Source organism: Metopolophium dirhodum, chromosome 7 (assembly GCF_019925205.1).
Source record: "Metopolophium dirhodum isolate CAU chromosome 7, ASM1992520v1, whole genome shotgun sequence".
NCBI classification, from domain to species: Eukaryota; Metazoa; Arthropoda; class Insecta; order Hemiptera; family Aphididae; genus Metopolophium; species Metopolophium dirhodum.
Genome location: NC_083566.1, coordinates 28,604,447 through 28,628,618, shown reverse-complemented (window position 1 = coordinate 28,628,618; position 24,172 = coordinate 28,604,447). Strand labels below are relative to the sequence as shown.

At 28.2% G+C, this 24,172-nt stretch overlaps 1 protein-coding gene across 1 annotated transcript; it reads right to left on the bottom strand.

The window, feature by feature from the left end:
• Positions 1-5,623: 5,623 nt before the first annotated feature.
• LOC132949153 (uncharacterized) lies at positions 5,624-24,121 on the bottom strand. Its single transcript, XM_061019930.1, has 10 exons — positions 23,716-24,121; positions 23,274-23,560; positions 15,760-15,829; positions 11,661-11,837; positions 8,325-8,524; positions 7,038-7,176; positions 6,730-6,866; positions 6,537-6,668; positions 5,900-5,968; positions 5,624-5,839 (listed from the first exon to the last, which is right to left on the bottom strand). Exons 1-10 carry the CDS (start codon positions 24,119-24,121, stop codon positions 5,675-5,677), a joined length of 1,782 nt encoding a protein of 593 aa, XP_060875913.1. The 3' UTR covers positions 5,624-5,674.
• Between the last annotated feature and the right edge of the window lie 51 nt (positions 24,122-24,172).

Here is a 24,172-nt window from a genome sequence, read left to right as displayed (position 1 = left end):
CAATTTTTATATTGAAGTATTGAAAATTTAAAACAAGGTTCCACGTAAATAGGTTATATATAAATTACTTTATTCACAATAATCTTAATTCACAAATATATACTTAGTAATATCATAGGCTGACTGAGCGTCTTTGCTCAGAAAATTATTTTTTATACAATGTAACCTACTGTACAGCAGCGCGACACTCACAAGCAAACCTTTTTATTTATTTATAAAACATACTTTTATTTTTAACAAAAACTAATTTAAATACAGTTTACATATTTTTGTACTTTATAATCAAAATATAGATTTAATCTCTTATTACCTATATTACTACATTTGGTAGAGTTTAACCCTCGCCCGACCTCCCTACCTTTGTTGTGTTAATATTTTAATTTACTGTTTAGCTAGTTTTCAAAATGTAAACATTTTCTGCACCACAACACATATTTTTTTCTGAATTCATAATATTTATAATAATAATATACTTTGCATAGAATTAGTATAAGCATTATAGTAGGTATATTTGTATTAAAATTGGTTTTCGAAGTATGAATAAGCATGATAAACTTTTTGACATGTATATGTATTAGGTATTGTATAATTTTTTGCGACATTGAGAGCATTACCATTACGTAATAGTGATGAGGCCGAGAGCCTTAAATATTATTGTATTTTTCCAATCGATTTCACGTCACAGTTTCCATTTAAAAAACCGGTCAATTCAAAAAAACCGGAAATATCAAATAAATTAACGTTACATTTGATTTTTATTTTTTAATATTTTTTTTTTTTTTAAATTGTATTCTATTTTTTTTTAATAGTTTTATTTACAAGATAATAAATGTAATGTAATAATAAGTACGATTAAAGATGCTATACTGACTGTAGCCGCGGTAATAAGTAATAAATACCAATCGTAGATAGTAAGTATAGATTCATTGGTTCATATATACACATTATAGAACATATTAGATCAGAGGTTCCCAAACTTTTTCCCCGTAGACCACGTGCCAATTTTTCCATTGTGTAGACCCCTTAAATTAATTTTTTACAAATTACTCTGGGTGTTTTTTATAGCTTATACGGAACTACTTACCTGAATAGGCTTTACTATAAAGCGGAATTTTTTTAAATAAAAAACGTGTCGTTATTGATGATAGGTACCTTTATTTCTTTAAAAATGACAATATTCAAATAATTTTTTTAATTATTAAATCGATAGGAAATGCAAATAGAATGCAATAACATAAAAAAAATTCAAGGTAAGTGTTAAAAAATTATTTCTTTTTGGGAAAGATGAGCCTGATACTTTGATAGTAAATTTTCAATATTTTTTGTTAGTTCTTATTCCGATATTCACCTCGACTTCATTAGTCGTTATCTATAAGGTGCGTTATAATAATCGTAATCTTTCGCATCGTCGCACACATTTTTTTCATAAAAATTACGACACACGTATTTTTTACTTATATTGCTCGTGGACCCCTATTTACACATGATGTACCCATAATTTCCCATTTTTTTTCCCATTTCCCCCCCAATTTTCCCATTTTTCAATCGATGGTTATGGGTTATTTACTAATTTAATTTAAATTTGTATTTATCCAATATTTCTAATAATAAAATATAGCCATATAGGTATTTATTTTTTAATTTAGCTTGTCCTAAACCATTTTATAAAGTGGATATTTGTTTTGTATAAATTAAAGTAAAACTAAAAGTTTCGAAAAAAACGTAAATCGAAGTGGTTATCGGGAATCTTGAAGAATTAAAACCGCATCCAAACCGATAACCACATTTTTAGGGGTCTTTTTGGTAACCGTTAATCAATTACTACTAGTTCTATAAACCCCTAAAACCAGTACCCACTTACTAAAAATGTTTTGGAACCTAGCGGACTCAGTAACCGAATTTTCTATAAGCGGTTTCATGTCCTGCTTTGTCGTCAATATAAGCTAAAACTCCCATAATATTTTCTTCGCTTTGCCACCAGTGAAGTTATAACATTACAATTTTTATTTTTTGTAATAAATTTAAGCTCGTGTTTTTTTAAAAAAAAATTTCAATACCTATTTAAAACTTTTTTCATTTATTTTCAATTTACTCATACAGATAAGAAGTATAGGTATAAACTACTACAAGTTACTAAGTATGTAATTATTCGTCCAAATTTGAACATAAAATAACTAAAAAAGGAAACTGTGTTTTTATATTTTTTGGTTATGGAATAACCTACTTACGTTGTACCTTGTTTTTAATGTTAAATCTTTAGCTATAAAAATTAAACATTTTATAAACTTATAACTACAAAATCTTTTTTTAATTTTCAATTTCATAGGTACCTAACTGTTGTCAAAAATCGAACTTTAAACTTTGAATGCGTATAAATTGTACCCATATTTTTTTAATATTTTTTAATTGATATTGATACGATTGAAGACGCCGCCGCATTGGCAATTATGATATCACTACCACCGACCACCACACACACACTCACACACACGCATAGGTCGTCATTGCGTGGAAGTGTGTTCCGTAGTACCTACGCGGAATAAGCGACCATTACGTGCGCGAATCGCAGTAAAAATGTATATTGTATTTGTAAGACGCTATAATTGCCATCATTATTTATATTGTTTTTGACGTGGCGCAAATCACCAGCGTTATTATTGTGTTTTAATTATTGTTACGACAAATTGTGTGCGTTGTGTTTAATTATTATTATTATTATTAAAACCATAGGATAGGTAGCAACTGGCCTTCCGCGAGCACCGTCAGATTTGTACGTTTTTTTTAATATATATTGTTATTAATATTATTTGTATTATCGTTTTGGTGTTCATTATTATAATTTATACATTTGTACTGATGTGGTATTATAATATAATATTATATTGTGTATTATCAAAATTATTAAATTTGTGAATTATACAGCAACTAAACATACAACTTTTTATCATCTATTTAATTTGAGTTACCCGTCCAATATCAGTTAAGCACACACCCACACAAGTACACATCTACACACCCCACCTCCACAACTAGTACTCACAGGTTTTGCACGGCGAACCTGTCCAATTCCTGTTGAGTACTAAAACATGTACACACATAGCACACTGGTCGATCGGTGAGTAATGGTGTAACGGCGCAACGGAGTATTTTGGTGACCGGGCGGCACGACTTATTATTGTTCGTACTCGTACAACAATATATCAGAAGCCTTTATTAAATTTTCATGCTTTTTGACCGAACAAATACAATTGTATTGACATTTATAGAAAAAAAAACCAAGAAAATTAGAATCTGAAAATGTCTGTTTACACCTCAAAACCAGTCAAAATATTTTGAAAATGTTTGAAAAATGTAAGGTGTAAAGACAATGCTAATATAAACATTCATTGAATATTTTATATTGCATCGGTCATTTGTTTTAGATTTACACCAAAAACAAAAACCGATTTTGTTAAAAACCAATTTTGCCTAAAAATTCCAGTTTTCCTTAATTTGTTAAATACATTGTAAAATATACACTTTTCTACATAATTCTAAAATTGACAAAAAATGCAAAAAAATAATTTTTAATTTTTGTATTTAAACTCGTTATAATTTTATGGAACGGATTTCTAGCTTGGTCTGCTATAAATTTAAAGTGTACAGAAAAATATGCAACTCCTACAATTTCCGAGTCCTATTTGTCTTACAGCTAACTTTTTGGTATTTAAATAATATATTTTCCTAGCCTTCGCAGTTGTTAACATATAAATATACATTTAGGAAAAATAAATAATAGCTTATTGTTGTATATGATATTTTATTAATTTTATAAGCATTGTACAACAAAAAAAAAATGTAATATAATGTTGGACCAAATGTGCAATAAAGGTAACACTCCGTTCAATTAAGTCGATATAGCGACTGTATGCTTACGGTACGGTATGGTGACTACCCTGTCCCAACATGCTGGTTCAGCGCCTCCCCCCTCGTCACCCTACTATCGAAACCGGTTCCCCTATGGCAGGGAATCACGTGGGGACGCGCAGAAAACCCGATTTTGGTCGGGCCGCGACATGATCTCTCCCGGTGAAGCACGATTCCATACGTTTTACCTTTTTGGGAACACGATTCCGTACGATTTTGACCAAAAAGTGGAATGTTAAAATGTCCCTTAAAAACAACACGATTACGTATGATTTTCTGTGTACTGTTGCCATTTATTATTTATTATTGTCAACAAAAAAAGTTGTTGAAAATTTGTCAATTCAAAATATTAAAAATATAAATTATATAAAAAAACGCTTGCCAAGTCAGGGATCGGCATGTAAACTTTCTTGATTTTTAATTTTTAGAAATGTATTAACTGATATCACATCCAAGTGGTATAACAGTTTGAATCCAGAAACATTTCGGTGGTTTTAAGAACTTTATCTTTAATTATTAATTCACTACAGAACATTAAAACAAATTAAAACAAATTTTATTGGGCGTTTTTTGATGTTTTTCAGCTTTATAGCTTTGTATTGAATTAACGATTAGAGATAAAGTTCTGAAAATCTTTACTGCACTTCTCCTAGCCAAAGTGAATCTAACAAGACCCTAAACAAAAAATCAGTTCTCCAGTTTCGGAAATCTATCCCAATAAATAAAAATCTAGCGAAAAATAACTCTTTTTTTTATCTGTGAAATATTAAATAATTAAAAAAGTTAATTCCACATTTAGTATATATTTGATAATCCCTTATTAATGAGTTATCAAGCAACTTTCTAGCTATCATAGTTAAGAGAAAAGTTAAAAAAATAGAAATTTTGGGACTGTACATGCCAACGTTTTTGTGGATTGAAGTGGTTATACCGCTTGGGTGTGATATCAAACCTCTTTCATTAATATTTTATATTAAAGCTAGCTAAATTATCCACCTACTCTTGAAGTTTTCATAATTAAAATTTGATACTTGTACTTGATACGGTACTTGTTACAAATATTTTATTATATTTTTATAAATCAAATATTCGTTATATTCGTTGAATGTGTGGTCTAAACGTTGTTTGTCAACTAAGGCAACTTGATTGAAACGTCCTGATCTTATTTTTGTGCAAGAGTCTTCTTGTGTTTCCTTCAGAACATATTCATTACTAAAGTTAGGATGTTGATAACTTTTGCATTTTTTTTCCTTTGATTCTATACAATGCTATCCTAGCTAAAAATTTGTTTTATGCCCCCTTGATGCAGAATATTCTAATTTAATTTTGCATTTCTTGGCATTTTTAGCTATAAATGCATTTTTTTTTTTTATCCTATTATTATGATAATATAATTTCATCGTTATACTAATTGAATTAACTTATAACAACAATCATCTTTGAAATGCCACAATAGTTTTTAACTATTCTAGAAATAATTTGTAAGTATCTATGATTTGTTACCCAATCATGGTAACCATCTTGGTGTCGATCTTCCAGATAAGTCAATATATTTTCGTTGAAACTAATTACAACCACTATTAGACTATGTGACTATTTAAAGTAGATACTTATAGTTAATAGTCTTTGGATTACAACAAAATAAAAAAATCGTTCTATGGGGATCAAGTAATTAGTAGAAGACAATTTATTAATTAATAATACATTTGTGCCTCATTACATCATTCAAAAATAACAATTAACTATAGTATTTATTAGACTAAATAGGCTAACTTAATGCTATACAAGTTAGTTTATCAATTGCATCAGTATATCCCTTTAACATCATATAAAACGTTATGTACTTATTATCACATTCACATTTATTATCACGATCGACTAAATCTATATCTCTCCCTATGAATCCTTTTGAATATTTTTTGGCAAATTTACCCTATAAAACGTAAAAAAAATTTTAATAACTTTTATGATATTATAGACTACAAATTATTACTTTTTCATACAATATGTCCTGGTCATCGACACACCATTTTCCTTTGTATATTTCGCGGTATTCACAATACTGTAAACATTTATAAAAACTATTTAAATTATATTAAGTCTCAAAACTAAATTGATAGTTTTAAGTACCTATAAGGACCCAAATAATATAAAAAACAATTACGTAAATTGATGAAAGTAAATAAATTGCATACTAAATTTTTACTCGATCACAAACTATGTAAATTGTTGAATATACGGAAATTGCTGTAAAATGTTTAAATCTGGCAATACACATTAAATTGTTATTACGATGGCCAGTCAATATATACCCTAGCCACGAGAGAACATGCCGGTTCTGTGCACCAACCCGCGTCGCCATGCTATCGAAACCGGTTCCGCTATGGCAGGGTGTCACTTAAAAATTCGCAAAAGACCCGATTTTGGTCGGGCAACGGCATGATCTCTCCTGGGACAGAGTATAATAGGTAAGCACGCGAATTAAATTGGTAAACAGTTATAAATATATACATATTATTTTATGTCCCCAATCAAATAAATTAGCGTTAGATTTATGTACCGATAAACACTATAATACGATATCTATAATTATTTTGAATGATGAACATTTTAAGTTTAGATGTTTATACCTCGTTATACGAATATTGACATGGTAACAAATTTGCTTTTTCCTTAGGTTTCGATATAGGGCTAATTAAAAATTCAAAATACATTTTTTCTTTTGCAATGGTAGATTGCTTTAAAGCAGTTGCAAATTTAGTCTGAAAAAAACATAATATTTTTATATTAATTTTTAGCTCGGGTGTTTAATACTAATCTTACTAATGTCATAACAGCTGGATCTTTTGACTCCATAGGAGTAATTCCACCATGTAAGAATACATCACAACATTCATTAAAAGTAGCAAATTCAATCACATAGAAATCCAAAACCTCATTCATCTTACAAAAATCAAACCCTAATACGCAAAACATAACATATTATAATAGATTTATATTTTAGGGTTGTATAATAAAGATATAACTGTTATAAATCAAAAATAACAATAATTATAAATTAAAACTTATGAAAATATTACAGATATAACCAATCTTACTTCTACTTATTTTATTTTAATTTATACACTTACAAGTTGAATTGAGCTCCTTATTTACACTTAGTATCAAAGTTCTAGCACTCAAATAAAACCCAATTTCCAAATCTGGATTTGTAGTTTTAATATCTGTTACATAGTCTGTAAATTTCTTGTAGAAGTCGCTTTCACAATTCTAAAGATAAATTAATTATTATTAAATAAGTATATTCATAACATATGATTTTTGGAAATAAAAGTGTATCAATGTATGTCTTAAATATTTATATATAATGACAGTTAATTAGTACATTATACTCAATTCAGAATAAGATTGAAACGGTTAGGTTAGGGACTATGATCTTATTTCATATTGATTAATCGTAATTTTCCTTGGTTATATATTATAATATAGTTTGGTTTTTTTTTTCTGTCGATGTATGTAGTTTATACATGTTATATGAATAGTACGTAAGTACCTGGGTATTCTCGAATAGGGTTTGGTAAGTCCCACACGAAACATAAGCGGACTAAATTCCCACATGAAAAAAATTACACTCGTATGTAAGTTCCCAAACGAAAATGCATTCAGAGTTAGAACTGACAACTTAAACATAGTTGGTCCAAATATATAATAAAAATTAATAAAATAATGTGTAGGTATGGTCCACATATCATTTGTACTTTCATAAGCGATTGTTGTAAGAACTAGCCCAAATACTAGGGGGAACGTACTGGTATCTTCAATGTAATAAGTAATTATTTTATTATTATCTGGTTGATCTGGTGATAATATTATTAATAATTCGGATACATTTTCCAAACACATTGCAATTTTTGCAAAATAGATCAAACGAAAAATCAGTTATAATTTATTATTATTATAACTATAAATAGTTAGGAAAATATTGTATGTCTTTATTATGAAAATCGAATTAATAGTTGAGATGTCACGTAAAACTATCGATATAAATTAATGAATTATCTAGGTACGCTATGGGAGGCAATGTGGGTCAAAAAAGGTCACCTACCTAAACATGGGAGATAATTCAAATGTCACCAAGTACCTATAGGTAGGTACGCTTGTAAAGTCTACGGCAACATAATGAAAAATATTTTTTTTGCATATTTATTTGTGCTATGCTTATCAATTCACTCCCCCCTCCCCCCCAATTGTATTGAAATTTAGTCAAAACGACTACTGAATCTAAAATTCTAAATCAAATATTTTTTTCAGTGATACAGTCTATTATTCAAATTAATTAAAATAAATCTATTATAAATGTACATTTAGTACTTTAGTAGGTATACTTATATAAAATTATTCGTAATAATATACTGTACTTCTAAAGCAGGATATTCCATTCCATTCAAAATCAACCCCTTTACAGCATATTTACCAATAAATTCTTGCACTTTTTGTGCTTCTATTTTAAAATCTCCAGAAAAGAGTGCGTCTGACCAATCTTCTAAGGTTCGATGTTTATAAAATAAGTACACATTGTGTATACCATCCTCAAAATCTACAAGCGATTTTAAGTGATCTGTAAAAAAAATATATACTTTTAATTAGCGTGGATCATAATTTGATTGTTTATTTTTCTATTAGTTATACCGTTGGAACAAGTTACACTTATTTTTTCTTAAAACTAATTACACTATTTAATTGTGTTTTATAGTTAGCAAATATTATAATATTACATCATGAAATTATATATATACTAGCTGGTCCCTTTCGTTTTTCGTTAAATGCACCAACCCTGTATGACTCAAACTTTGATCAATTCGTTATTTAATATACGGTGTATGGTGTTCAAATTTTATCTTTATTTTTCTGTTAAGAAAAATAACCTGCGGTAGATCGCGGACCCCGTGCGGTTTGTTCGTAACTTTATAATAAATTTCACTTTAACATATCCAATAAAATAAAAAAAATAATGGACTCAGAATGACCCCGGATTAATAGGTATGCAATTTATACTACACTAAAATAACATCGATAAACGGGCGAAGTCGATAAAATAAGCGAGTCTCACGGACAACGTCACGCGGGATGGCTAAAAATTAAAATCTATTTTATTATAATTTTGCTTCCATACGCTTAACGAATTATACCCAAAAAGAGTTGATTAATTAACATTTATTCCCAGGCAATGCCGGGTTATTCAGCTAGTATTACATATGTTCTTAGTCTTAGTCTTAGTTCGTGGTCTTTACTCACCACCATAGTTTAAAAAGTAAGAAGAATGTTCAACACGAACTATGTTTTGGCCCTAGTTTATGCATGTATATCTTTATGTGTTTTTGTACATAATACAGTGCATACGATTAAATGTATACGTGTGACACCACATTGAATTTATTGTTGGTTGCATATATAAATTATACATTGCCCCACATGCGCAGTCTTATCATTGAGAAAACTCCATATTCCTTATACTATGATCACCACGTTTAACGTGCCATTCGTCTCTACTCGACTCGCGTTTCCGTTACAATGTTTCCCGACCAACGACGACGTTTAGCGAAACAACATCAATGCAAAGGCATATTTACGAATTTGGTGCCCTAGGTGCACACATTTTGGTGCCACTCTTTTTTTCAGTTTCCTTTTACTCATTGTTACAAAAAACTTTTAAGCCCCCTCTAATTAGAAAATTTACTTTTTCTCTCCGTTAAAAAAGATACTTACTCCAAAATGTGTATTTTTCCCCTTATTCCAATAGATTAGAGAACACTTATTATATCACTACCACTCCATTTATCCTTAATAAAAAATGTATATCTTATAATTAAATAAAACAAATCATAATTTTAGATTTTAGCCTTTATTTTCAAAATAATACATATGGCAACATAATAATATATAATATATAATATAGAAATACGTATAGAAATATAAAAGATATAAGAAGAAAAGATACAGGTTATCACTTATATAATTTCTCAAAAAATCCAATAAAATAAAAAAAATAATTATTTACTTTTGTTATATTATCTTCACTTAGAAAACAATTTAACCTCTAGCTACTGCGCGGCGACCCTTTGGGGACTCAGAATGATCCCGGCTTAATAGGTATGCAGTTTATACTACACTAAAATATCATTGGTTATTCGGATGAAGTCGATAAAATCGATGTACCTAGGTATATAATAAAGAATTATAGACTCTTCGTTGAAGAATTCTCATTTATTTATAATGTGTTTTTTTTCGAATTACTTTTATAATTATTATTAAAACGCTCTTCCTAGAATATTTATTTAATATTTTAATTATTTCATAAAAATAAATTCAAAATCATCCGAGGATATTTACGGATATTTATCTATAGATAATCTAGATATGGTATGTTTTCATCTAAAATAAAAATTAGATAACTTAATTATGTTTTTATTGTTAACAAAAAAAATTTAATGTATTGTAAACGAAAAGTATAAAATACTTAATTAACATATTATTATAAATATTTGAAAATCTAATTGTATCTAGATTTTTTAATTATTTATTCAATAAATAAATACCCTTTAGAAAATGTGTATTTAAATCTTGGATAACTATTTTTTAATTTTTATTATCTATACTTGTTTTATTTTTAGTTTTAGGATATATGATATAAATTGGTTGTTACACGCTTTTTTATTCAAATTAACACTTGGAGGTAGGCGTAACAAATCACTAACGGCTTGTCGTCAATCTATTTATATAAAGTAAAGGGACATAGTAGGCTTCTATAAATATTGTTAGTTTTAATCATAATTTATCACATCTAACTAATGAAAATACTACTGAATTACTTAAATGGTATCTAAGACTACAAATTTAACGTTTCAAAACTATTCAAAATTTTATTTTTAGTATATCTAACCTATATATATATAAATAAGTGTACATTTTGAATAAATTTTATAATTCAAGATCCACCAAACAAATTATTTTTATCTATATATATAACCTATAGGAACCATTAAAAAACAAAAATTTCTATCGTAAATCTCAAAATTCCTGTTTGAGCACCTACCGGGGGTGATCAATTACCCCTTTTTAAATTAGCCTATGACACTCACAAAGAATGTGGCTTTGTATTGGTGAAACAATTATCGAAATCGGTTCAGTAGTTTCGGAGTTTATCCCAAACATACAAACAAACGCTATCATTTTATATATTAGTATAGATAAAAATGAATGTGTGTGTGTAGATTAGACCTCTGGGAAGAAGATAGGCTAACTTAAAAAGTGTTAAATTTGTTATTTTTATTCATCGGATTTTAGTATGGTTGCGTTAGACTTTTGTATTAATTGATTATATTAATCCTCCGTAGGTGGAATTAAGTAAAAATGATAAACTTGGAACAATTTTGATACTTTAGAGTTAAATCATTTACTTACGTCGAAACAGCACAGAGTCCCCGATCTACCGAAGGTAGATTGCCTACCTGAAAATATATTGCTGTGAATCAGAATTTTTATTCCGGGCAACAGAAAAGTTAAGATAAATTTTGAACATCATACACCATACACCGAATATTAAATAACGAATTGAACAAAGTTTGAGTCATATAGAATTGGTACATTTAACGGGAAACGAAGTGCCAGTTGGATCAGCTATTTATAATAAAAATTATAATATAATATAAATAGAACTAGGTACCTACTAATATTAATAATAAATTGATTATTACCTAAATCTTCTGGTATCCATGCATACGTGATTTCATAATCTTTATTACATACAACTCCATCAAAAACAAAAGCTGTGCATTCTTTTGGAAGTTTTTTTATCTTCACTACATCCTTGTGACATATTTCATTATAGCTATCAAAATTACCTGAATACCTACAAGATGAATCACCAAGACCTAAAAATACGAAAAAAAATATCATATAAAAGCTAGGAAAAATCGTCTTTAGTAACTTATAATATTCATACCAAAAATGTGAAAAAAATGAAATAATAAATTTAAGGAATTATAGGTTGCACATGGGCGTATACCACAGATTTCTATAGTACACTATATTTAGAACAAGCTATTTAAGTAATTTACTGAAATACCATGATGTACGTAATATTTATTTATTTATTTATTTATTTATCCATGCAAGTTGTAAAAATATGAATTATTGCTAAATAGGGTTGAGAGTATAACTTGGTGAATGGCATTTTTGTTATTAATTCTCTATTTCATAAATAATTGTTAAATAAATTCTAATGATTACTATTTATTTGTATTCATAGCAAGACTTTACAAATGAAATACATATAAATTATCTTAATTCATGAATAGGCAATGGAAAACAAAACTCCAATTCTAATATAAATGATTATTGGATTGATTACTTTGGAAAAATAAAACAGCGTATGTTAAACTGTAAACATTTTTGTGGGTTTTCCACATGTCCAGAACAATTGGCGTGTGAAGTAAGTCTTTATAAAAAAACATTAAAGAAGATTGTAATCAAGGTGGAAGAAATCCTTCAATTGTATACATTTTATATTACGCAAAATTTGTAAGCTTTTGAAGTACCTACCTATTAAAAAAATTATTTAATTGAAAAATGTCAAAAAAAAAATGACTAAAATATAGTTGAATGAAATAAGGAAATTTAAATGAGATTTGCAATGTCATCAATATTTGAACCTCAATTGACCATAAAAAATATGTGAAGACCTAAGATCTAAGATTTAAGACCTAATTAAGATCTAGATGAACGTTGGGGGATCGAAAGTGAAATATTATGATGACTAAAAATTACTAACCCAAACACATTTCAATTTTACTTTCTTGATTTTCAATCAAGTAAGTATGGTAATTGAAAGAAAAAAGTCTACATTTTGAAAACTTCAAGAATTTGTGTTAATTAGGAAAATAAAAAATATGTAACTTTTTTCCTAAGCTATGATAGCTAGAAAGTTGGTTGATAACTCATTAAAAAGGAATTATCAATTAGACACTAAATGTAGAATTAAAATTTTTTAAAAAACAAAATTTATTTTTTCACAGATAAATAAAGAGTTATTTTTCAATAGATTTTCATATAGCGAGGTAGATTTCCAAACCTGGAGAACAGATTTTGTTGTTTGGGGTCTTGTTAGATTCACATTGGCCAGGAAAAGTGCAGTGAAGATTTTCAGATCTTTATCTCCAATCGTTAGTTCAACATCAAAAAACGCCCAATAATTAATAATAATTAGTAATTACAAAAATACTACTACACCTATTATGAATACAATACAATTTACAAAATATATTGAAACTTTTTAAATATATTCAAACCAACTTGTTAAAAATAAGGATTGTATAATTTGTTTTTCATTTAAGCTTTCTTATTAATCATCAAATATTTAAGAATATAATAATTATGGTAATAGTGTAAAAGTTTACGAGCTGTAGTTATGTTGAACCATTAAGATTTCTATCATTTATTTAGCATTACCCGGAATCGTTTAACCACCCATTGGTCTAGTTCATTACATGAATATAGAAATTTTTAATTAAATTCAAACCAACATATAAATATGAATATGTTTGAATTAATTTTTAATATTCTAATATCCGAAAGAATTAGGATACTATCATAATATGTAGGCACATAAATTAATTTGAAAAGTAGAAAACTATAATATACAATTTTTTGAAATTAATCAAAGAATGTAATTTTGGTTATTTTTATATTTACCACTAATTGCTGAAGTTAGGTCGACCAAAATGAATACATGTAATAAAACAATACAAATATTAACCACTACTAAAATAATCATTTTATTATTCAAATGTAAACTACAATATTATGATGAAATGAAACACATTAAACATTCAAGTTGTCTATGCATGTTTATCATCATTATTAGTTATAAATACCTTTTGGGTATTTGAATAATACGTTTGTTAACAATTTAATAATTCAGTTGTGTACATATAAAAACACATTTAGGAAAAATAAATAATGACTATAATATACTTTATTATTATATAATAATAATTTTTTTTTATTTATTAATTATTTATTAGGTAGTATTCCCATGATCAATATATTCATTGTGTTGCTTATTGTCGCTAGCCTTGTGATTGATATTGGTTTGCTTTAAGCTGGTCAGATTAAATTAAAAAAAATACTTTTTAACTTGACCTAATTGTCCTATCTAACAATAATTTTTATCTTAACATTTTTTACTAAATATGAAAATTATAAAAATAGAAAAAATACATTTATTTTAGATAATGATAAAATACCTAAAAATAACTTTTGAAAATATTAAAAATACATAAGCACAGGTTTCTTTTATAAGTATTTAAAGTTTTAGTTTGTACAAAATGTATCGAATTTAAAATTTAATAATTATTTTGTAGTTAAAAGTGTATAAAATGTTCAATTTTTATATCGAAGTATTGAAAATTTAAAACAAGGTTCCACGTAAATAGGTTATATATAAATTACTTTATTCACAATAATCTTAATTCACAAATATATACTTAGTAATATCATAGGCTGACTGAGCGTCTTCGCTCAGAAACTTATTTTTTATACAATATAACCTACTGTACAGCAGCGCAACACTCACATGCAAACCCTTTTATTTATTTATAAAACATACTTTTATTTTTAACAAAAACTAATTTAAATACAGTTTACATATTTTTGTACTTTATAATCAAAATATAGATTTAATCTCTTATTACCTATATTACTACATTTGGTAGAGTTTAACCCTCGCCCGACCTCCCTACCTGTGTTGTGTTAATATTTTAATTTACTGTTTAGCTAGTTTTCAAAATGTAAACATTTTCTGCACTACAACACATATTTTTTTCTGAATTCATAATATTTATAATAATAATATACTTTGCATAGAATTAATATAAGCATTATAGTAGGTATATTTGTATTATTTTCGTAATTTGTCAGTAGTTTTTCCCGTGACTATTGAGAAAATCGAAAAATGACCTTTCTAAAGTACCATCTTGATCCAATTTGCTAAAAGATAAGATACTAAATGTTGTAATCGAAGCACTCCTTCTGGTAAAAATTTTGTATACAGGATATGAAAAAAAAAATAAACACCATTGTAAATCTACTAGCTTTCTCGCTCCGCTCAGAATCTAAAAGTAGATTAACTTTTTTTAATATACAGCTCAAAACAAGACAAAATATTTTAAAAAATTTATCAAGTATAGGAATTGATAAAATATTCATATGATAAAAATCTCAAGTGTTATGTTTCTTGTTTTTTTCAGAAATAGAATGAATATCCAATGTTGTAAAAATTTGAACTTAAAATAATCATTCAATATTATGTCCCATGAACAGTGAGTATGATTTTAGTGTTTAGTAGAGTATTTAGACTATTGACCATGAAGTTCGCTTTAGGGTGATAAAAAGGTGAATATAACGGCTGTTTAATCTCAGTGTTTGATGGTTATGTTATGATAAATGTTTAGTAGTATTTAAATACGTACAGTGCGTGTTTACAGACCTATATTAACTGTATTAGTTTTAGAACCCGTGTTTAATGGGTGAGATATTGCACGTGGGTCGTGTGGGTCACCACCCACAACAACGTTTACAGTTTACATACAGTTTTTCCAAAGTAATCAATTAAAGTTAAGTCATTTATATTGGAGTTTGAAATGTTGTATTTCATTTATCATGTGTAAAGATAATTTGTATTTTGTATGTATCTCATTAGTAATATCTTGGCGTAAATACAAAATAATAGCAATCGTTATAATACAATATACCAGGGTTTGAAAAAATTTCTGTTTCGGTTTCGATTTTGTATACCTGTTTCCAATTTTTTCCAGTTTTGGTTTTTACCGGTTTCTGAAATTGGTTTTGAAACCAGTTTCAAGCCCTGCAATTTACAAACCCTATATGTATTACATTATGTATATTATAACGTAGGTTCTTTCACTAATGCTGCTAGTCAGTGGCATGACGAAGGACTTTATTTGAGGCACGTGCTTCAGTTTAAAGGAGGGTGTTCAGGAGACTAGAGGCATTTCACATATTATAATAATTTATTAAGTGTGTACTAAGACTAAGCCAATCTTTCTCAGTTACCATTTACGTAAATACATAATTACTTAAATAAGTATTTATAATTTATTACTTAGGTATATAAATTATTGTGCCTCATAAGTTGATGAAGTTTGCCATGCCACTGCTGCTAGTTAACGAATAAAATAAAATTCAACATCTATTAATACAAGTTAACAATTTGTTGGCTAAATGTTCAAAACAAATAAAAGTATTATTATAATATTACGTACCGGTTTGCAACTAGCAGAGTATTCATGTATAATACAATAAACTCTCAAATGTGTCAAACAATTTAACCATCAACATAAGAAAAATAATGTCACATATGTCATGTAGAAGATTTTAAAATATATAATATGTATAATAATATATTAATATGTAAATAATTGATTTTGTATGTTATTTACTTAAGTCTGGCAATATTTAAATCTTAAAAGGGATTTCAATTAAACTTTGTATTAATTTTCTAATACAATATCTGCAATAATAATTGTATGCATCACTTACAATACTTGTTATACAATACAGATTTTTTTTTTATAATATAATATTATTTTTTTAAATCAATGGGCCATCAAAAAATTAGCCATGGGCTGTGTGTTTGACATGCCCTTCTTACACTAAAATACATAAAGGGTCTTCGACCTAAAATCAAAGTGAAAGATCACAATGAGCGTTAGCTCATAATTTAATAGTTCTCCAATTTTATATGCTAATTTTCTTTAATCGTATGTCTCTGTTTGATAGCATTTCTACATCTGAACATTATATCATATCAAAACCTAATTAATCTAAAACCTAATTAATCCAAAACAAAAATTAGATTGACTAATACTCAAAAACTAATTCTGTCAACTATAAAAAAAAACCCAATAATAGCTATTATATTATTAATTATATAATATGAACATTTTTTAATTTAATAATGATTAATGAATAAAGGACAATTATTATAGTTTTTAATTTTTTTTCTGAAATTTTCATTAAGGTTGAAGACCCCAACTCTTAAAACGTACATGACAAGTGTGACATTAATATTCCAACAATTTGAAATCATTAACTTGATTATTTTTTATTTAAACCTTGTAATTAAGTGAACATACTTATATGCTATGAGATAGTCAGGGAAATACAATGTGTTTACCCACTACCCGGGGTTTTGTATCTACACATATTCTAGCCACAAAAAAAATTATAGTATAGATACCCTTATTTTTCTGTTAAGATTATTGTAATAGGTAGGTATTTATTAAATTCCTATATTATTAGAGTTCTATAAAAATCTTAAATCTAACACTTAATTCATAAAATTCCTAATTTACTAAATCACTAAATCTAAAACATTAATATTAGGTAGGTACCTGGCTAATTACAACAAACCATTTTTTATGAGCTATAATTTACCATTTACATTTTTTTTTTGTTTGATAAAATCAAAAATTTGATTTATATTGTTTTATATTTGAGATGAACTGGATACTATTATTAGTCTTCTGATGGTTGTATGTACGCATAAATTTGCATCCCTGGGTATGATAGATTTAATTAGTGAGTATTATTTAATGGCAAGGTACCAAGCAATAGTAATAGGCTTATTGATTATAGAACAAACTTGAAAACAATTTTAACATCAACAAAAATACTTGAATGTTGACAACCGCTTAGCTTAGATTATCCTTCAATAACAATAAGAAATAATACATTTGGGTTGAGTATAAATTAATTTAAAACAAATAATACTCACATTGTAACAAAAATGTTATTTTGCTATAAAATAAATCCTGATTATATTTTATTTTGCAAATTTTTCTTGTTAAGTAATTTGTAGTTTTGAGAAATTTAAAATGTTATTTGATGTTTTATTTTTGATTTTTTGTTCAAATTACAGACTTAATGTTTATAAAGCATGATATCATAATAAAATAATATAGTTAAATAGGTAATAAAATAATTATAACTTACCAACTGATAATAGGTAGGTAGGTACATAATTTTTCAAACATATTTCCAAGAATATCTTCAAAGAAATTATGTTAAATCTAATATGCCCATGAAAATATTCCTCATACAATACAATTTTTAATTTAATAAGTACTGCAAAACCATAAAATGCTTGAACCATAAAATAATATTAAAATTTTATTAAATAATATATCAGGTACTTTTATGTGTAGAGAATAATTAACATTCAAAGCACATGTTGATCTTTGTTACTTTGTAATTTTTTTATAAGTATTAAGATATCGAGCAATTACATATTGTTAAACAACGTAAACAGTACTTAACAAATAAATTTATGATTTAGAATTTATAATACAACTAAATAGTAGGAATAATTATTTAATTACTAAAATGAAATGGTAGTCATAAATCATAATATTTTGCAATATTGTAATTTTTAATCAATTGAATAATTGTTTAATTGTTATCAGACAATAATTTGTTGATCAATAAGTTCAAATCTTATCAGAAAACAATACAAGATTATAATATCAAATATAATAATAATAATATTAAATATTACGTATTTATAAGTTTACGGACAAAACACCTTTTTTTACTAAATACAAAATAAACAAAATAAATTTATTTTATCTATTGACTATAATTATTTTAATATAATCGTATTTAATAATGGGTATTACAAAGATGTACATATTGATTTTTTGTACAATAATTATTTATAATTTCATCAATAAATTTTGAAGAAGTAAAAATATAATATTATGCTTATTACGAGCTACACTAAAAGTGTTCGCTGGCTGCACGAGCATGCGGGTCGCATGCCACATGATTATACCGCTATGCCACTATGGTATTAAATAATTCACTGTTTTTCTAGAAACTAGAAAAAACATTAAAAATCAGAAGATTAATGAAATCAAAATTTTGAAACGTCAATATTTTCAGAAAAATGAACTCTACAAAATTGCTATCTTCGTTTTTTTTTTAATAATTAAATAAAAAAATATATTTTTTAACTTTTTTACCAAAAAATGAAAATAAATTAAAACATGAAATATTTGTAGTTCTTGTCCCCGTGAGTCTTACTAAAAAATCAGAATTATTATATCTCCATTTTTTCAGGAGATATCGCAATGGGTACATCCTCACGGGACACTGTATAATATCATTATATTATCTAATTTACGATAATTTTATTATTCATATGACACGGCACCCTGGATAGGCAATTTAGCTACATCATCTGCATAGTACAATACAACCGTTTTCCAGGTTTCATGCGTACATAATATTGCACAAAACTATGAATAAATTGATACCAACATCAAAGTATGATAATATTATAAATTTGACTATATAAATATTAGGGAAATTTAGTTCATATGATAATATAATATTATGTCTATAACAACTGAATGCAAGTTTAGACTAACAAAATTAACAATAGTTATGGTGAAAAGTTCATTTAATTAATTATGATCCAAAAAATAACAGTAATTTAGTCCCATTCAGCGAATACTTAAAGCTGAATTTTGATATTTTTAAAAAAAAAATTCATACTTGCATCAACTTGGATATCTGCCAACGATTACGTTTTATGATGACAACCTCCACATGAATAAGTATCGCAACTCATATTATAAGAAAGTGCTGTTTGAAACGAGAAATTATTTTAACAAAGTCGTTTGTACCTGAGTGGTTTTTGATCACTCTTGGGACCAGAGATCGTTTTGGACGTCCTCAAAGCGCATTTTAGACATAATACAAAAGGTTTTTTATACGAACGGCCGATATCCAACGTGCTATGTTCGCGACGCGTCGTTTATGTAACATACCATTTGTATAAAAAATATATATTGTATTGTCTAAGGTCCACACCTATATCATAGAACAATATAAAAGCGATACTGTTTGATGGAAGTTTGGCGTTGTTGTTTTTAACGTTTATCTGGAGGTTTGCTTCTGTTGTTATGAACGATTTTTTTTGTACATTATACGATCTCAAAATGTATAAATTGTTAATGAAACTAATTACTATTAATGTGTGAGTAATACGAATTAAAAAACATTACATACAGGGCATGAAACCGCTTATGAAAAATTCGGTGACAGGGTCCGGTAGGACCCAAAATAATTTTCGTAAGTGGTTACCGGTTTTAGGTGTTTTTAGAGTTTGTGGTAATTGAATACCGGTTATCGGTTTGGAAGTGGTTTTAATTCTTCAAGATTACCGGTAACCACTTCGGAAACAGTTTTTTCGGAACATTTTAGTTTTACTTTAATTTACACAAAACAAATATCCACTTTATAAAACGATTGAGGGACAAGCTAAATCAAAAAATAAATATATTTCTAAACATTTGTTTTTTTTGTTTTTCGGCTTGCTTATAAAATGATTGGTTAGTGCTATTAAAAAAAATCGCGCTGTTTCACAGATATATCAGTTATTCTTTACGTGCTATGAGAATTTGGTAGTTCTACACAAATATAGTGCGAGAAAAGTTGTCCCACGCAAAACGGTTTTTGCTATGCTCTACATTTGTAAGACGGAGACAACACTTGCGGGTGTGACATCCTCTTATTACTTAACATTGCGGCTACATACAGTATACCATCATTAATCGTACTTATTATTATATTACATTTATTATCTTGTAAATAAAATTATTAATCAAAAAAATAGAATACAATATCCAAAAGAAATTAGAAAATATAAAAATCAAATAAAACGTTATTTATTTTTGATATTTCAGATTTTTTAAAAAAAAGTTTACCGCTACGCGTTATTCCTTAATTGAACTTGGTGGTTATCGGTAATTGTTAACCGCTTCTCAAAATGTAAACTTACAAACCGGGAAGTGGTTACCAGACCCAAAATTGGTCATGGTAACTGGTTTCCGTTAAAAATCAGTAACCGGTTTCAAGTCCTGATTATATATATTATATATGATAATGATTTCAACTACTTTAAAACATTATATAAAAATACAAAAGCGATTTTCGTAGTGATGCTTGACATTTGACAAATATAATTTTTTTTTTTTTTTTCCGTTTGAACCGACAGCAGAGGAGGATCTGTGTGAACACTACTACTTCTCTGCTGCCATCGTTTATTAGTGTTTAATAAAAACGTTAATACATGCACATTCTTAACACATGACTAATTATGGTTGCTTCACCTTGAAAATAAACATTAATACAATAGGTACAATACAATGCAATACAATGCGATTCAATAAATAATAAAGTCAGTCAGTTGGAGCGGCTGCCACTGCATTCGCTCTTCGTTCGGTCTCGGCTATCCTTTCATCATGCTCCTTGCAGTTGACAAATATAATTAGATATATGTACTTGCACATAAATATAATTATTGTATTTCTCAATTTTAGACAATTTGCTATTTTTTTTAACAAGTATAATACCAAGAGTATTATAAAATGTATTTTTTTAGTAATATACTTTAGGCTGATAGACCATCTACGTTCTAAATCGTATTGCGTATAAAATAATTTCATAAAATTATATCATTAAATTCAAATTTAACATAATATCTACCATAGTATTTTAAATTACTTGGTCCTCGTTTCAACTGTTTCAAACACTTTCAACGAGTACCAAATACTAACTCTTTTATTTTAAAATGTACTAAAAAATTTCTCATAGGTTGCCTACCTTACCGGAAAGAAATTTAAATTTTTGTGATCGTTTGAATATGACATTTTTACACAATTAGATATTTATCAGTAAATAATAATGATTTTCTCATCAATCGATTTTTGATATATTGTTGTAATTCAGAAACATATTGGTAACAGTAGATACCTACTTGATGTTAAATTCCAACAAAAACACTCCGCCTACACCAACATGTAAAAAAAAACCAAATAAAAAAAAAACTACTATCAAAGTTGTAATACTCTTATACTTTGAACTATATAGATATAATTTATGTTAAAATAGTCTGCTAAATAATTAAACTTATTATTACACGGTATGCTTCCGTGACATTTTGAATTACACAAAATGCTAGATGCTTTACATTTACACCGATTGGTGTCACATTCACGATTTGTTCGGGTTAACGCCTGGCATTCAACTATTAGCAGTAGTGCGTAGGTATTCTATACCATTCCCGCTACAAGCACGTAGAAAGGCGGTTTTTCACGTGGTTACCAAAGAACGGATTTGGTAACCATTGCAAGAGGGTACACCTTACTATCCCTATTTTCTCGACGAAGGAAGAGTTACCGTGAGCTTTTATTAATATAATTATTTATGTAATTTTATTTATACTGTCATCTCGAAGAGCAACTAATTATACTTAAAATAATATATTGTAAACTTATGAATTTATTTATACTCAAAATAAAATTTAAAGATTTTGTAACCATAAGCAACAGAGTTATAATTTCCTTACATAGTAATACTTTTGTACGGGTAGCGTCCTCTTAAGGAATTCAATTATTTATTTCAAAATTCAAATGGGGTTTTTGATACTGTGTGCATTTTTATTCCGCTTTTCGCCATTTGCTTTTCAGCGAGTTTCGTGGCACATGGGAGTTGAATATATTTTTTATCTCAAAATATAGTAACGTGACAGCACGTATGTACGTTACTGAGGTCCAAGAATCTTAGCCGTCGTTTATCTTTAATTACATAAAGCATTCGGGAAACTCACGCACACTAATGATTAGTCACTACACACACAGTCACACAGCACTATCGATGGATGCACAATATCTCCTAAATCTGACCCCTTTAAAATGGTTCACTGTCGACAGCCTTAACTTTAATTTTTTATCAAACATATAATATGACATAAAACAAGCCAAAACAAATTTCGGGGGAGGGGTACCCAATGCCCGCAGTGCCCACTCCCTGGCTACGGCACTGCTCTATAGTACACCAATAATTTTTCAATAAAAATATTATAAATTTAGTTATTTAAATATTATAGGTAGGCACCTATATTACAGTAACAATTTTTTTTTATGGTTTAAACTACAATAAATAGAAAACAATATTTATTAATTCAAATAAATAATATACTATTAAGTAGGTGATATTATATACCTATAAGGTATTGGTCAATTCAAATTATTTCAATTATTCAGCTGTCGTTTATTCTAGTGCATTTCTTCATTAGGTGGGAGATAGTAACCCTAAAGGATCAAAGATCTCTCTAAAGAAGCAATCTCTCATAGGACTGTACGTTTTGTTGGCTTTGTAGTCGAAGGTTTAGCGTTAAATGAGAAAGTGTCTGCTAATGGGTCCCACTTTAGACCTATTACCCTTAAGTCTGATTGTTCACTGGTGTCAAGTAGAACAGAGGGAGAAATGGCACGGTCCTCTTCAGCCACTGTTTGTAAAATTTGACTATTATTGCTGGCCCATTTTCTCAATTGAAACTGCTCTATGGCACACAAACTTATGAGTTGAGATTGGCACTGAGGAGCCTCTTCAATAGTATTGGCTCCAGTAAGGACCTCATCAACAAATGTATCGTTTAATAACACAGACGACGCTAGCGGCCAGGTGGCACCATCGACTGTAGCCAATTCACGGACAGTGCGCAGCGCTTGATACGAGGTTCCGTACGTTACAGAACATAAACGGTACTCGTAAATTTGAAACTGAGACGGAAATCTCCACAGGATCCGCAAATAATCTCGATCAGAGGGCCTGATGAGAATTTGGCGATACATTTGTTTGATATCAGCCGTAAAGAGGTACTTCCAGAGTCGAGATCGGAGCAATACGACTTGAATATCATGTTGCAATATTTCGGACCTGTGTGCATACTTTCGTTCAGAGAGATTCCAGCTGAAGTTTTTGCAGAAGCATTGAATACCACTCTCAATTTGGTAGTAAGGCTATCGGGTTTTAGCACGCAATGGTGCGGAATGTAATAATGATATGGATTTCCAAGTTCAGACGGCGGAATCAACTCCATATGCCCTGCTGTCAGGTAATCGTGCATGAACTCAGCGTATTGAGCTTGCAGATTTTTATTGCGGATGAGCCGATATTTGAGGGCCTTGAACCGTTGGAAAGCTAACGTTTTTGAGTCACCAAGCAGTGGACTTGATTTCAGAAACGGAAGCGTGACAACAAATCTGCCTGAACTTAGCCGAGTCATATGTATCATTGTATATTTCTTCAGCAGCAATATCAGCAGGGCTCAAATGAC

What these genes read in the sequence shown, in the direction of transcription:
- LOC132949153 (XM_061019930.1), bottom strand. Translation starts at nt 24,121, where the DNA reads ATGACTCGGCTAAGTTCAGGCAGATTTGTTGTCACGCTTCCGTTTCTG. An exon ending in CTGGAAAAAATTGGAAACAG is followed by an intron (nt 11,838 to 15,759) that starts GTATACAAAATC and finishes TCGTATTTTTAG; the next exon opens with GTCTTGGTGATTCATCTTGT. An exon ending in ATGGATACCAGAAGATTTAG is followed by an intron (nt 8,525 to 11,660) that starts GTAATAATCAAT and finishes TTTTTTTTACAG; the next exon opens with ATCACTTAAAATCGCTTGTA.